This window comes from Nicotiana attenuata, unplaced genomic scaffold, assembly GCF_001879085.1.
Source record: "Nicotiana attenuata strain UT unplaced genomic scaffold, NIATTr2, whole genome shotgun sequence".
NCBI classification, from domain to species: Eukaryota; Viridiplantae; Streptophyta; class Magnoliopsida; order Solanales; family Solanaceae; genus Nicotiana; species Nicotiana attenuata.
Window position 1 is genome coordinate 1 of NW_017671546.1, and position 13,287 is coordinate 13,287.

The 13,287-nt window shown below is 40.8% G+C and overlaps 1 protein-coding gene across 1 annotated transcript; it reads right to left on the bottom strand.

The window, feature by feature from the left end:
- Nucleotides 1–10,280: 10,280 nt before the first annotated feature.
- LOC109208913 lies at nucleotides 10,281–10,876 on the bottom strand. The gene is made up of 2 exons (XM_019372071.1): nucleotides 10,750–10,876; nucleotides 10,281–10,630 (listed from the first exon to the last, which is right to left on the bottom strand). Exons 1-2 carry the CDS (start codon nucleotides 10,874–10,876, stop codon nucleotides 10,281–10,283), a joined length of 477 nt encoding a protein of 158 aa, XP_019227616.1.
- Nucleotides 10,877–13,287: the final 2,411 nt, after the last annotated feature.

Below are 13,287 nucleotides of genomic sequence, written 5' to 3' on the forward strand. Positions count from 1 at the left end.
AAAAAAAAGAGAGAGATAACCTATAAGAGTAACTGCCATGTTTCAGTACAGGGACTAAATGAAGAGTCAGTTTGGGGTCTCTTTTGGGGTGGTGTGGTGGGTGGGGGTGGGGGGGGGTTGTATTTTCGTAGCTATATAGAACCTAAAATTATGATTTTAAGTTGTATTATATTAGCCCTGTTACCAATTTTGGTGATTAGACTTTTTAATGCTTGATAAAAGCTTTCCCGTACTACTAAGTGAAAATGCTGACCAACTTTAGGGGAAAGAGCTATTAATACATCTTAAAATTCAACAGGGTACTATTTAACATTGATTCCAGGGAAGTTTAGTGTTCCAAGTACCAGCCTCATGTTAAATCGGACAATTATACAGAGAAAAAGATCTCTTTCCATCTCCTAAGTCAGAGTTACGGTACTTGTGTTGGTAGGAGTAGTAGCAGGTAGCAGTAGAATAGTCGAGGTGCGCATGGCCGGGCAACTATCATTGTTTGAAAAAAAAGGGGATACAGCCCTATATTTCTATGTTCTGCTTACTGTTTTATTGTTGAGCCTCCTGTTTTATCTTTCCCAAACCCAAGCAAATTTTGATCCCTCCTCCCTATGATAGTATGACTGATATGGAGGGACGGGAAAACAAAAATTGTTGATGCTGAACCGTCTACATCTCATCTTATGACTTTTCTTCTGTACTATCGTGCAGAAAGTGTACATGTTTTTTCGAGGGCACAAGTAATGCACGAGTTTGTGGCTCAAGATCTCAGCGTCTAGTAACAATCTTTTCTGGAGGAAAGCTAAACATATGCCTTTATCTCTTCATTATGGTTTTTTTGGCTTAATTATGATTGCGGTTACAGTTTGCATGTTTACTAGGTTTAGTAAGAATAGCTTTTGCCTTCATCAAGCAATGTTTCTTTTAATTGTCTTTCTGTATCGTATTCGCAGTTTGACCTTTGATTAGACTACGCAATTGATTGTAACCTATAATCATAGCTGCTTTGGGGACTCGCTGAATCAAATATTTATATCTGGTTCGGATAATAGGAGGAATTGAGTAACTTGACTGGGGACGACGTCCATCACCAGAAACTTGACCTTTTTCTAAGTCTGGGTGAGAATGTTTGATTAGAGTATAACTATTACAAGTGAAAATTTGAAATCTCTAGTTAAATTTAATTTTTTAGCCAAAAATAAACACAACTCCCTAATTTGTCTAGCATTTCCTCTTAGACACCTTATCTAAGATTTGTTCCCATTGAACATTTACACAACTCAAAATTTATACCCTTAAACACTTTTTGGCATGATATGGAAGTGTGTGTTGATACACCTCCTAAGAGCGTGAAATGTATTATTTTTAGCTTTTTTTTTTTTTTCTTTATCTCCCTTTCTTTTTCATTTTTCTTTCCATAACTTCTCCACTCATATACCCACCATTAATCCGTTGCCGCAACAATCCCACCTTTCTCATCTTTCTTTTTGAGCCACTTCACCTCCTCTAAGATTACCATACGTTTTATTTTAAGACTGCTATACCAGCCATTGACTGCTTTTTCTCCTTTTTTTGAACTAGCGCCACCACCTTCCTGCCATCTTCAGCTAATGACGTTACCTACAACTCCAATAACCATTTCCTTCACTTTTTCAGATCTGAAAAACTGCCACATATCTCCTTGTTAATCTGAAACAATTCACATCTTGTTCCCAGAAAATTGAGACCCATCATGCCACCAATCTCCTTTTCTATCCTCACCTCTCTTCTTCCAAAAAATATTATATCAAAACTAAAAAAAAAATCAGATTTAAAATTTACAAAGAATTAAATCTATAAACCAAAAGAAAAAAAAAGAACATTGTTGTTTGGCAGACGGCGGCGGCTTATGGGCTTAGCAGAATAGGGGAAGGGAGGGTCTGGGTGGATGGGATGAGGTTATTATTTTTCTTTTTTTTCTTAAAATATTTTATTTTTTCCTCATATTTTATTTTGTTTAAGTTATTATTTTGGATCCAATGTCAAATGTCAATTAGTTTAATTCGTTAGTTTGCCATATATTGTGAGTGTATTACACTCTCTTTAGTTTTTTGCTGTTATATAAAAATGTGTCTAAATTGAATTCAAATTTTTGAGTAGTTTATGTTCAATTGAACAATCTTAATAAAGGTGTGTTAAGAGGAAAAAGCCGGACAAGTTTAAGGGGCTGCTTATGATTTTACAATCTGTTTTAAGTTGCGCGGACAAAGTTGAATTTTGTTAATGGCCTTATTGCATGAGAACAATAGAAATGCCAGAAATTCCTTTATATATCAATGGAATCTCTTGGTGTTATCAGACAGATTAGATCAGGGTTTCGAAGAGATTAAATTACGTAACGTAAGCTTAAGAATAACCATGTTAAATTTGAGTGTCTTACGGCCAGTATGCAAGTAAATCACATTTGACAGATCAGCAAAAAAAAAAAAAAAATTCTTTTTTTTCATCTTGCAAAGTGTTTGGGTTATTGGTGCTGTCCAAGTATATTGAAGCACATAATTCAAATATTCGTATAAGAAGATTCTAAGAAGTAATCAACAATCGTCCCAGAGCTTCAAAGAAGTTGTTGGTAATTAATTAAAAAGCTTGTAATTAGGAAAACTGGATAACATGAATCGGTAAATGAAATTCGATGTATGTGCAAAGCCCTGCAAATTCTTAGTAAGATACATCTAAAATCTGTGAAAGTTGGTATCGTCATGAATTAAATCTTTTCCAGCTTTGAACGTGGACATGTTTAAATCATATGACCCAAATAAAATAGGAATAGGGAAAACAATTATATATGAGTGCTGAAGGACTATCTAGCAAAGAAGGTGAGTTAGCATATTCCCATTTTCCCTTTTTAATTTCATCAAGTTCGTGACTAATTTTTCCTGAATTAATGTGCTAGTCTTTCGCCTTCTTCATTCTATCATGAATTTCTTGTATTTATCACTACAATAATGTCATAAATTGAAGGGTGTTGAAATCATGCAGCATACCTAAATGAAGTTAAAAGAGTTTAGTTAGGTTTTTGAACAATTACTTCATATCATCCGTCAATTAATTGTATTAAATGTTTGTAATATACGGATAATAATTTTTTTAGACCAAATGTATTTTTTCAATAAAATTATTAACTGTTGAATTGAACCTTGCCTATAGTTCCTGATTAAGCCATCACTAATTCTTCTTATAACAGAACTAACAGACTTTCCATCCATTCGTTGAAGAAGTGGTTTTGAAGAATAATAATCATTATTTTGCGATCGAGATTGTAATTGTTTTGTTACGTATAAGTGTTACCCGTAAAAACAGTACAATTGAATTTATTATGTGGTTTTTAGACAAGTGAATTAATTCGATCCTGAAATAATAAATAATTGAAGAAGCTACGCAATACTTAGTCCTTGAAGTGAAGATAAAAATAACAGAAAAGTAATTCAGGGAGCTTCCTGCATGAGTGCACAGGTGTTTTTGAGTTACTTTCCTTAGAACCAAGTCCTTCCGCACTTTAAAATAATGGAGATAGATTCGATTAATAATACTTTCCGTTCTCTCTTCTGGGCTGGCTATCTTATATGTGCAGCCCTGCACTTATCGAGTACTCCAAGCCGACTGAACATCGCTTTCATTGTTCGTCCCTTCACTCGCATTGAAAAATATCTCAAGGTAGGCTCTCCTACTTCGCACTGGGAATTAAGGCTTCTGCTCGTACACGAGGAATAAAAGGAGTTTCTCCTGTGCTCGATTTTTGCTGTTTTGTTCGTACGCCATAAATCCAGGTATTTTCCTGAGGCCATTTACCTTTAGCCGGCTTCCAACCTTTTTCTTGATGATTTTGTATAATCACTTTGTTCATTGATTCCGCCTGGCTATTTGAGCTTGGACCGATAAGGTGAAGATGTGATTCTCTTGATTTTCAAATTTTCAAGAACTTTGTGATCTTTGCGCCTATAAATTGTGGCCCCGTTATCGACAAGCTATCTCTTTTGGATTCCAAAATCTACAAATTACATTCTCCCACAAGAAATCACCACTTCACGCTCACATGAATCTTCTCATAAGGACCTCTTCACCCCACTTAGAGAAATTTTAGTCAAGTTAAATTAAACGAAACCTTGTCATTACCGGGACTGGTGGCACGTGGACCGACGATATCCATTCCCGCGCTTCATGACGACCACAGAGAAGAATTGAATGTACAGCTCTGTGCGTTGATGTACCAACGGTGCATAGCGTTTTGGCCTATCACATTTTTTTCAACAAGGGCTTTGCGTCTTGTTCTCATTGGGGCAATACTAAGGAATCTGTGACCGAATGATTTCCACATACCTTTCGTGGACATCTCATAATAACATAATTAGCTTTCGGACGCTCCGCAAGCATGGCCAGCGGGCCCTTGAAGATTCCTGTACAATTGGCCCCCTTGAAGCATAATCGTGCTGCTCTGGCGCACATTTCGCTCAGGAACGCCTTGGAGTCTTCGGGCAACTTTCCCCGTGCTCGAGATAATCGATGATCTCATTCCTCGCAGTCTAGATCAATTAGTCGTATTTACCTCATAGTAGTTTATCCGCGTCTAGGATCGAGTGTTTTGAGTTGTACTACCATCCCGGAATCCGATCCCATTCATTTCTGTTGAATGAACCAGAGGTTAGCTAATGTCTTCTGCTTCTTCATTTTGTCCCTCGGGATGTGGTATCGATCGCTCCTAAAATTAGGGCCAGCATAGCTTTGGACCTTCACTACGTATCGTTGCATGCACTCCTCTTTGGTTTCGAAAGATCCCATGGTACCACCACTGGAGTCACATTTGATTTCTATGGACCTCGGAATCTAGTTGAGTTCCTGCAATCAAACTTCAATACTCCTTTGCTTCATTGTTAGTGGTGAAGGACGTTCTAATGCCTGCTTAGGGTTCTCCAACAGCGGGTTAATACTATCCAAGCCGACCCCTTACCGTTGGAAAACCATCAGTAAAATAAGGTCCAAACTCCTGATGTCAATTCTGGACACCATCACGCTCTTGGTTGCTAGAGTAGCAGTCCCGACTGAAATCAAGCCACAAAGTCGGCCAAACCTGTGACTAATCGAGCCCTCTTTTATCTCTATGTAAGAATTCACTCATTTTGACGGTCCATTTTTTCCAATCTATCGGTGAGTTTGGGTTTATGGGAGGATATTCCGTAGGGGTAAGGTGGTCACCACAGTATCGAGTGACATTGGAAGTAAGGTCTTCAACTTTTCGCAGCGGAGACTACGAGGCTAAGGCTAGCTTCTCCAAATGCGGGTAGCGAGTTTCTACTCCTTTAATATTCTACTGAACGTAATAAATTGGAAGATTTTGTAATCCCTCACGAAATAAAACCGGCGTTCCGCTACCTCAGAACTGCAAGTAAACTAACATATTTCACCTTCCTTGGTTTTGAATAGTAACGGAGGTTGGACAAGTACCTTTTCAAATCCCTCAAAGTTCCTGTTGGCACTCTGGGGTCCACTCCGAAGTTTGTTTTTATTTTGAGCAGTGCACAAGAAACGGTGGCATTTCTCTAACCGGGAAATAAAAACCTGCTCAAAGCAGCCAATAACCCTATGAGCCGTTTGGTACTTCTTTTCACGCTTGACAGCTGGTCCGGGATGTATTCGATGGCTTTGATCTTGTCGGGGCTTACCTCAATCCCCCGTTGTGATACCAGAAAACCTAAGAACTTGCCGGAGCTAACCCCGAACACGAACTTCTCGGGGCTACGCTTCGTGTAATGCTTCCTTAGGATTTCAAAAGTTTCTTGTAAATGCTTAAGATGATCACCTCTCCAATCGAACCGATATCAATGAGGCGAGTTACCTCTTTTTTGACGAATTTATTCCTGGCCTCCGCAATTGGGCATTTCTTTTGTCTTACCAGAGGGCGTTGGGATCTAAGCTTAGCTTGTGTACGGCCTCTTCCGTTGGGATGCCTTTCAGATCCGCATGCGACCATGCGAAACAATCGACATTATATTTAAGAAATTCAATAAAGCCAGACCTGAGCTCGGGGTGTAGCCCTGCCCCCAAGTGGAATTTCCTTTCTAAGAACTTTTCAAATAATGCAGCTTACTCGAGCACTTCCGATGTGGATTTTGTTGCATCCGTTTCTTTTGGTACCTGGAAATATCTCAGCACCTGATAAGACTTCGACGCTTCTTCCCCCTGGCTAACTTCACTCAATTTGGTAGTAGGCACCGAAACCTGTAATTGCTATGCCGCATGCTCCTTACCTTTATACTGGAGATCGAAATCGCATTTATCCCCCTTGCCGCCGGTTTGTTGCCTCTTATCTATTTGATTCCTTCGAGTGTCGGGAATCTTAGGAACTGATGATACATTGACGGTACGTCTCTCATCTCGTGCAACCATGGTCTTCCTAGAATAATATTATAACCCATGTCACAGTCTACCACTTCGAAAAGAGTCGTCTTCATCACCCCTTCAACGCTCGTGGGCAGCAAGATCTCTCCTTGGGTTGTCAAGCTTGCGAGGTTGAACCCAGCGAGGAGTTTTGTGGCCGGAATGATGCTTTCTGTGAGTTTGTCTTGTTCCAATACTCTCCATTGCATGATATCGGCTGAACTTCCTAGGTCCACAAGAACACATTTGATTTTGAAATTTAATACACTTAAAGAAATTACCAGTGCATCATTGTGTAGTAGCAATAGCCCGTCTGCGTCCTCCTTCGTGAAAGTGATATCGTCTTCAGCGACTTCCTGGAGTCTTTTGCTATGGGTTATTGATACCTTCGTCTTTTTTGCTACCGAGAAGGTGACCCCGTTGATTTCGTTTCCCCCCGAAGATCATGTTGATAGTCTTGTCTGGGGGATCTTCTCCTGCTTTTGAGAGCTCCATGTTATCACAATTGCGACCGTAATTATTCTTGGACCGGTCACTTAAGAATTCCCTGAGATAGCCATTTTTCAATAGTGTCGCCACTTCTTCCCGCATATGTCCGTTGTCCCCAGTCCGGTGGCCATTCAACCCGTGGTATTCGCACCATATAGTGAGATCCCTCTAGCAAGAATCGGACCTCATCGGCTTTGGGAGCCGAGCTTCTTTAATGTTTCTTGTAGCTAATACTAACTCCACTACACTGACGTTGAAATTGTATTATGATAGCATGGGGTTGGAAGGATCCTGTGTACCTGATGCTTCTTTGTCCTGCAAGGATCTGTTGTTCCTACCGCGATCAGTTCTTCTGCCGGTAACGAACCTGTCGGCCGATCGAAAACCTCTGCTGTGTCCTTCGGCCCATTCATAGGGTAAAAACCAGCCCCTCGAAGACCGTCTATCTGTGTTGAAATCATCTTTTGATTTTTCTTTATTCTTCTCTCGTCCTTTTACCGGCATCGGGAAGCCAATCTGATCATCTTCAATCCTTATCTTAGACTCGTACCGGTTGTTGACATCCGCCCAAGTCATTGCTTGGTACTCAAGCAAGCTTTCCTTCAATTTCCGAGAAGCCTCTAAAATTTTCGGATTCATACCCTTGGTGAATTCTTCAGCTGCCCATTCATCTAGAACAGTCGTGAGCAACATCCTCTATTTTTGGAACCGGGTTACGAATTCCCACAGCAACTCAGACTCTCCTTATGCAATTCTCGCATCAACTCAGACTCTCCTTGTGCAATTCTGACTATGTCGGCTTTTTGGGCCTGCACCTTTTTGGCCCCGGCATGGGCCTTAATAAAAGAGTTCGTGAGCATCTCAAAGGAATCTATGGAATGCTTGGGTAACAATGAATACCACGTCAAGGCTCCTCTCTCCGAATTTCTTCAACAAAATAGATTCAATCTCGTGGGGAGCTAAATCGCTCCCCTTTACCGCTGTTGTATAGGTGGTAATATGCTCTTGAGAGTTCGAAGTTCTATCTTACTTCGGCACGTCAGGCATTTTAAATCGCTTCGAGACTTATTCTGGTTCCGCGCTTGGTTTGTAAGGAAGCTGAGTATACTTCTTTGAGTCCGGTCCTTTCAGCACCGGTGGCGCGCACCTGGGATTTGGTCCATGCGGGCATTCACTTCCCTCATAAACAATAAAAGTTCGCTCTTGAAAGGATCATTCTCGTTGTTGGGGCCGAATCTACTCCCCCCAGCCCCATTGGAGCCAACTTCGCCCCTGGGGTGTTGTTGTCGATCCTCTGCGTTGTTTGATTCCCGAGAGCACCGGGAGGAACTAGACCTCGTCCATTCGCGTTATTGGAAGCCCCCAATAATGCATGCTTCAATTCCGTCATAACCTTATCCTGCCGTGTGAGATGGCCTAGAATGATCGCTTGTTGCTCTTGCAGGACCCGTATCGCTTCAACAACATGCCCCTCTTCAGCATCAGCAGGAGTCGCCTCCCGAACATGTCGCGGGTTTTGCCGGTCGTGGACCGGCATAGTGTCATTTTCCTCATTGCGAGTGTCGCTGATTGAATCCTCGTGTCGAGGCTGGTCTCCTTGGGCCTCAAGATTGTGTGTTGTTAACCATTATCTGTCATTTTTTTGTGTTTTTTTGCTAAGACAAATAATCAAAACACGTTAGTAAATGAGGCAAGGATCAACTTAATTACACGGCTGTCCAGGTCCCACGGTGGGCGCCAAAGTATTTACCCGTAAAACGGTACAGTTGAATTTATACGTGGTTTCTAGACAAGTGAATTAATTCAATCCTGAAATAATAAAATAATTGAAGAAATACACAATACTTAGCCTTGAAATGAAGACAAAATAGTAGAAATAGTAATTCCGGGAGCAAGGCTTCCGAGCACAACATCAATAAAATCAAGGAATAAGAAGATAAAATTATATAGTGCTTTGGATTGATTATAGCATAAGTTTGTGTTGCGACCAAACACACTCACGCAAGTATACGTGATCGTCAAGTAATAGAGAATTGAGTAGAGTATCGTTCCCACGAAGACTTATGATTAACTTTTGATTGATTCAAACTCAAATAACTTATTGGTTCAAGAGATTTCTCTCAAAATATATAATTGACTAATTTACTACCTAAAACTATCAATCAATGAAATAACTAGAAATCAACCGCAACACTTAAGCAATTTCGGATAACAATCAGTAGGAGAGGATATTCGAGGGTCACCGGTTAGCTTACAATCATGTTGCGTTCTTGGCTTACAATGACGAATTGATTTATCTGGATTGTTGATTGACAGGGTTGATATTACTCATAAGAATCTGTCGAGTTATTACTCGCCTATTTAAGCTAACTTAATGCCTATATGTCTATGGAATTAAGATTAACAAGAATGCATTTATACAGTTTTGTGTCACTGAGACATTTCAACAAACACATTGTGGGCATATCTTGCATCTTCTTACTTTTAAGTCAAATTGGGGTAAAATCACCATACACCAAAACAAATACACCTCACACCTTCATAATAGCATCAAATAAATCAAATTCACCAAACTTCACTAAATTTAGGCCACATGAGCACCCCCACCGAGCTTCAGCATAATTCAATCTCACACCATCAAAACACACCAAAAATCTTCCACTATCATAAGAACAATAAGCACCCCACAAGTTAAACCCCATTTTCGGCCATAATATGCAAAGAAACAAAAAAAAATCACAAATAAATCTACCTAGGGTTTGGTTTAAAATAAACTAAAACTACTTAAATACTTCAATCAACTACAAAAATAAAAAAGAAGAGATGAGAGGAAGAACTTACCTTGAAGATGAGTAGAGTGAATTGGAGGGATGTATGGAAAGAATTTGAGAAGAGGGAGAATAGGGAAATTAGGGAGGGTTTAGAGATGCAGAATGAAAGAGAAAAGAAAGGGGGGGGGGGGTGAGGAACAGGTAGTCTCTAATTAAAATGACTAAAAAAACTTTTTTTTTTAATTAACACTGCTGCGTCCGCAGGGCGCGGCGCGGTAGTGTGTTTAATTAGAGGCCAGTTATTTTTTATCCCGAGAGCTATTTATCCTGGCGTGGCGCATGGCACGACACCCCATGCGGCAAGCTAGGCCACTTTTTACGAAGTTCGCCTTGTTTTCGATATTTAGCTTACGAGTTGCACCCCATACTCTATTATGTACTTATTTTATGTCCAATTCATGCTTGTACCTGCCCAAACAACACTCAAAACTCCTAAACTATAATTATCTAAAATATTCTAAAAGGTTTAGAAGCATAAAAAAACAAAAACAAAACAAAAAATTGGGTTGCCTCCCAACAAGCGCCTGATTTAACGTCGCGGCACGAGTCAACACGTTTTCAAGTATCGGCCAAGTCCACCGAGGTCTTGTGACGTGCAATGTCACCTCCCCAATAATATTTTACTCTCTGCCCATTTACCAAGAAGGTACCACTTGAGCTCGTATCACGCAATTCTACCGCTCCATGAGGCCTCACACTTACCACAACGAAAGGACCTGCCCATCGAGACTTAAGCTTTCTGGGGAAAAGCTTCAACCTCGAATTAAACAAGAGAACTTCTTGACCTGGCTCAAACTCACGATGTTGGATGTGCTTGTAATGCCACCTCTTGGTCTTTTCTTTATACAATTTGGCATTTTCATACGCGTGCAATCGGAACTCATCAAGCTCGTGAGTTGCAGCAACCTCTTCTCACCAGCTAAGTCCATATCCACATTTAGCTTTTTAATCGCCCAATAGGATTTGTGTTCAAGTTTGACGGGCAAGTGGCATGCCTTCCCATAAACCAACCTATATGGAGAAGTACCTATGGGGGTCTTGTATGTAGTTCGATATGCCCATAATGCGTCATCTAGCTTTCCGGCCCAATCCTTCCTATTTCCACTTACTGTTTTCTCCAGAATATGCTTCACCTCTCTATTTGACACTTCCATTTGACCACTCGTTGGGGGTGATAGGCAGTGAAAACCTTGTGCTTAACTCCATACTTTGCAAGAACATTATTCAACAATTTGCTACAAAAGTGAGTTCCTCCGTCACTTATCAGCACCCTTGGAGTCCCAAAGTGTGTGAAGATGTGCTTCTTTACAAAGTTTACCACTACCTTTGCATCATTAGTAGGAAGAGAAATGTCCTCCACCCACTTAGACACATAGTCAACCGCCACCAAGACCTGTGACCATTAGAGTATGGGAACGGTCCCATGAAATCAATCCCCCAAACATCAAAAAGCTCTACAGCCAGAATGTTTTGCAAAGGCATCTCGTGCTTCTTCATGATTGTTCTGGTTCTTTGGCACCTGTCACATTTTTTTAACAAAGGCATGTGCATCCTTAAACAATTTTGGCCAATAGAAACCCGTTTGCAACACTTTTTGGGCGGTTCTATCCCCACCGTGATGACCTCTGTATGGCGAAGCATGACAGTCATACAGTATTGTATCCATCTCTTCCTCAGGGACACACCTTCATACCAACTGATCTACGCACAACCTATATAGGAATGGCTCATCCCACATGTAGAGCCTCACATCATGTAGGAACCTTCGTCTACATTGGGTATCAATTATGGTGGTGTCACCCCACTTGCAATAAAATTCACATAATTTGCATACCACGGGGCTTCATTTGAGGTGATTGCTAATAACTGCTCATCAGGAAATGTTTCTCTGATCGACCCTCCTTCAGCTACATGGCTACGATTTTCTAATCTGGACAAATGATCAGCCACTTGGTTCTCTGTCCCTTTTTGATCTCGGATCTCTAAGTCAAATTCTTGCAAGAGGAGGACCCAACGAATCAGCCTCGGCTTGGCATCTTTCTTTTCAGACAAGTAACTGATAGCTGAATGATCTATGTAGACAATTACCTTGGTTCCCACTAGATAGGATCTGAACTTGTCAAACGCCCATACCATTGCAAGCAACTCTTTTTTAGTAACAGTGTAGTTCATCTGGGCTGGATTCAGAGTTTTTCTCGCATAATAAATGGAGTGAAAGATTTTATCCCTCCTTTGCCCCAAAACAGCTCCGATTGCTATGTCACTTGCATTGCACATCAACTCAAATGGCTGTGACCAATCCGGGGCAATGATAATTGGTGCAGTCACCAACCTTCCCTTCATCTCCTCAAATGCTTTCAGACAGGCATCATCAAACTTGAAGGGGACATCTTTCTCAAGAAGCCTGCACAAAGGAGAAGAAATTTTAGAAAAATTGATAACTAGGGATTATGATGCATTCTACACTCCTTTTTTACTTGAGTTTTGATTAGAAATGTGTACAAAATAGTCCCAAAGGCTTACGTGTTGTACTTGATTGCAGGGTTTGATCAACAAGGTGAAAATTCATCAAAACCAGCTCAAAAAGGAGTGAAACATGCACAAGTACCAAGAACAAGTCCAAGCTCAGTATAACAGGACCAATGCGGACGCACTCCATTCTGTGCGGTCCGCAAAGAAGAGGTTCAGAGAGTACTCATCTCAGGCAGCAAAGCAATGCGGCCACACTCCATTCTGTGCGGTCCGCAAAGAAGAGGTTCAGAGAGTGCTCATTTCAGGTAGCCAAGTAATGCGGCCGCACTCCATTCTGTGCGGTCCGCATTGACTTCATTGCGGCCGCACTCGTTTCTGTGCGGTCCGCAAAGCTCAAGTTCAGAGAGTTGTCAAGTTGGAGGAACATTGCCAATGCGGTCCGCGTTCCATTTTGTGTGGACCGCAACAGGAGCCACCACGGCCGCGGTGCATTTTGTGCGGCCCGCGGTGGTCAAGTTCAGAGAGCAGAAATTTTAGCCAAGAGCCTTAGTGCGGCCGCACTCGATTTTGTGCAGTCCGCACTAGCCCCGTAGGGGTATTTTTGTCCAGAATTTTTGGCCTAGTATAAATAGTTTCTTTTCCCATTTTTAGGCCATCAATTATAATTTTAAGTTGAGCTGTGCTCGTGAACAGTGTTCTTTTACCGTTTTGAGTAATTTTACAATAGTTTTATCATTGAATCTTCAAGTTTCAGTTAGTAATTAATTATTATGGGTTTTTCTTCATCTATTTCTTTGTTTTCCTCTATTATCATGAGTAGCTAGACCTATCAGCTAGGGTTGTGGCTCAACCCTAGTGTGGGTAATTGATGGGTCTTGTTTTTTAAGGCTTGAATGTCTATGGTTGTTCGATATTCGGTCTAATTTATGGTTTTAATGTTGAATTAGTGGTTGCAAATACTAGTTTATGCCTAGTTGACTTGGGCTCTTCTTGAGAAAGAGAGCCTAAGTCTATAAAAATTAGTCCAACAAGGAATTAGGGTGCACTCAAGATATTGATAGCCCCAATTAAAGGGTTAAACCGAGAGATCATA

Coding starts and splice junctions, on each gene's coding strand:
- LOC109208913 (XM_019372071.1), bottom strand. CDS start 10,876: ATGGAAGTGTCAAATAGAGAGGTGAAGCATATTCTGGAGAAAACAGTA. Junction 10,631..10,749: donor TACATACAAGACCCCCATAG/GTACTTCTCCAT, acceptor GCTGGTGAGAAG/AGGTTGCTGCAACTCACGAG.